At 45.0% G+C, this 3091-nt stretch overlaps 1 protein-coding gene across 2 annotated transcripts in view; it reads left to right on the top strand.

Annotated features, from left to right (window-relative positions):
- The first annotated feature begins 50 nt into the window (after positions 1 to 50).
- Mbtps2 (membrane bound transcription factor peptidase, site 2) overlaps positions 51 to 3091 on the top strand; it is a 49722-nt gene continuing 46681 nt past the window's right edge. Inside the window, exon 1 of one of the 2 annotated variants that reach the window (XM_031369982.1) lies at positions 51 to 247. In XM_031369982.1, the coding sequence (XP_031225842.1) occupies positions 173 to 247 (75 nt within the window). In that variant the 5' untranslated portion in view covers positions 51 to 172. The remainder of the gene's footprint in view (positions 248 to 3091) is intronic. The other variant, XM_031369991.1, reaches the window with a different exon arrangement.

Raw genomic sequence — 3091 nt, 5'->3', positions numbered from 1 at the left:
ATCTGAGTGTCCTCACCGGAAGGGTCCGGAGAAAAACGTTGCCACCGGAGCAAAGAACCCGGTAGTAATTTGGTTCCTGCGCGGATGCTGGAGCTGTTAAGGCTCCGGGCGGGCGGCTGATTGTGGATCGCAGAAGGACAACGCTGGGGCCCGCCGTCTATCCGCTGCTACTATGATTCCGGTGTCGCTGGTGGTGGTAGTGGTGGGTGGTTGGACTGCCGTCTACCTGGCCGACTTGGTGTTGAAGGTGAGGGCCTCAGGCCTAAGGCCCCAGCCGGTGGAGTCCCGGGCTGGTGCGCATGGTCCTGTGCTGCCCAAGGTCTTTTTCTCTTCCCCTGCCGAGTTTCCTGGGGGGCTGGAATCCACTCCGCCCGTGGTATCTAAGTGCACTCTTCCGCGTGGCCCATCCGTCCGGCGGAGTAAATAAAGTAGAGCAAGTTGCGGGAGGGGTGTGGCGGCCTGTGCGGCCGTCGCATTGCGGGCGCCGGGTCCCTGCAGCTTATGGCTCCTTCCCGGGAGGGGTCTGGCGGGCTTGGGAGGCACGGCTCGAAGGAGGAAAGAAACTAAAACATCCGCATAAGAAAATGCATTGTTTCCGTTCTTTGTGCTAAGGTTAGGACCCGTGAGACTAGTAGTGAGATTAATCGAAATCAAATCGTGACTTAAAATCACTGGTGTCAAACTCGAAAGTACACAGGAGCATCCGTGGTTCCGGTTTAAATTTAGATTCTGATTTCGTCAGGTCTGGGAGGAAAGCTAAGATTCTGTATTTCCAGCCAGTTCCTAGGCTCTACAGACGGTAATGACCCACGGGCCATGCTTTAAAGTAGCATGCTTAAGTAGCAGGAATTTAGATCGGCACATTTTCTATTACTCAGATTCTGTTTACACCCTACACTCCGTTTTTCACAGTGACCACACACCCCGCGCATACAGTGCTTTTTTTTTTCTTTTAGTGTTGCGGAATCGTAAGAAGAAGTTTCAAGAGTTTGTCTGAGCACGTGTTTCAGGCGCCCTTAGACTGGAATGGGGGTGGGGAATCCGAGCATAGAAATTCCCAAGGGTTTGAAAATCACAATCATAAATAGTAAAACCTTCATGTTTGTGTTCTTTTAAACAAAATACCTCGTGACATTTTGTCTTAGAAAACAGTAAAATCAAATGGCACCTTTGCTTCTTTGTCATATTTAAACTTTGGAATGCCAGACTATGAAGTGTAGGCCTTAGGAGAGCTAGGCCCTGCTACTTCCTAACCTTTGTGACCTTAAGCAGATAGCTACCTGTGCCTCCATTTCTTGCCTTTAAATAGGGATAACAACTGGAAGGATCGCCTGAATTTATGGCGAGGATTGTATTATGCATCCACATAATATACTATACCTGAGGTTCAAGGACCAAAACCACGTGGATGATCTGGGCACTTCTTAGAATGGCAGATTCTCAGGTCTCACCTCTGACCTGTAGAATCCCAGTCTGAAGCTTAACAAGGTCCCCTGATCATTTCTGTGCACATTTGTTTGAGAATCAGTAGTGCAGTGGACTTGGTTTTAGTGCTTAGCAGCACAGGCCACAGTGATTTGGTGATTGGGGTCAAAAGAAAAAGCCACATGATTTCTTCATGTTTCACATGGTTAAAAAAAAATCCCCAGATGAATAGAACTCATCAAACTCATACAGTCAGTCTCAGGTCAAGTGAGTGATAAGGACGTGGCTTTAATTTCTTAGGGATCCTCTGTCTTCATAAAAGCACCAACTCCTGAGTAATGGCACTGGTTCAGAGTATCTGTCTAGGAATGGGAAGCAACCTTGCCTGAAAAGATGTATATGGCTGTTTTGTCTGCTTCTATGTACATGTACGCTACATGCATTCAGTGCCCTTAGGGGCCAGAAGAAGTCTTAGGGTTTCCTGGAATTGGAGTTACAAATGGTTCTTTAGCCATCTTGTGAGTGCTGGGATTTGAACCTGGGTCCTCTGAAAGAAAAGCCACTGTTTTTACTGGCTGAGCCCTCTCTCCAGTGCCTGAGATCTTGACTTTTCAGAGCTTTCCCCTTCTCTTGGTCTGCTGCCTTACCCTTGGTTTTTGTAGCCCAATAAACCTCTGCTGCACGGGTGTGTCAGTTGCCTTTTCAAGTCGTAGAAAACAGGCAGGCTGAAAATGCCATCAGAAGGCAGTAGACAATTACAGATACTGGTATTCAGACTGAGGCCATTTCTTTATGATAGTAAAAGACCTGAAATAGCCTTCTACAACAAATGCAGATGGTCATCAGTTATGATAGTACTTCAGTGCTTTCTGTAACTCCCTTGTTGTTTATAGATCTATTTTAGCCAAGGACTTCAAATTCTAAGAACCTTGTGACTGTTTATAAGCAGCTATCACTGTAACCCTTGGGGAAATTTAAGAGCTTCTACTGAGACCTAGAGGACATTAGGTAAATTTTCTAGTTTTGTCTGGTTTAACTTGAGGCTTGCTTAGATGAAAATAGAAAATATTGATTGAAAGTAAGCTATCTCTTCTGTTGAATCCACTCAGAGTCTAAAAGTTATCTTCAAAGGTCCGTTTCCTGTCTGTGGCAATGAAATAAGCTGTGCCGTCTACCCTGGTAGTTATTGGATGTGTGTGGCTATCTAGCATGTGCAAAAGCCTGTCTGAATATAATTTTGATCCCACATCTCAAAGAACACTAGAAATAAATGTCTCAATGTTCTTACATTGATTACACATTAAAATGGTAGCTTGGATATTTACAGATTACAAATATATACAAAAAGAAAATGAATCTTTTCTTTTTAAAATTTGGCTACTAGACAGTTAAAAACTATGTGGCTTGAAGTTTTGGTGTACATATTTCTTATGGGCTGTATGGTTCTAAGCAGAGATCAGGATTGGTGGTGGTGGTGGTGATGGTTTGGGGTTTTTTGTGACACGGTTTCCCTGTATAGTTCTGGCTGTCCTGGAACTCACTCTGTAGATCAGGTGAGCCTTGAAATCAGAGATTGCCTGCCTCTGCCTCCCAAAATGCTGGCTTTGAAAGTGTGTCTCTACCTCCTGTCAAGGTCAGGATTTTTTTTTTTAAGGGCTGGAATAGT

This window comes from Mastomys coucha, chromosome X (assembly GCF_008632895.1).
Source record: "Mastomys coucha isolate ucsf_1 chromosome X, UCSF_Mcou_1, whole genome shotgun sequence".
NCBI classification, from domain to species: Eukaryota; Metazoa; Chordata; class Mammalia; order Rodentia; family Muridae; genus Mastomys; species Mastomys coucha.
Note: the sequence above shows the minus strand (reverse complement) of the source record. Positions and strands in the feature narration are given on the sequence as shown.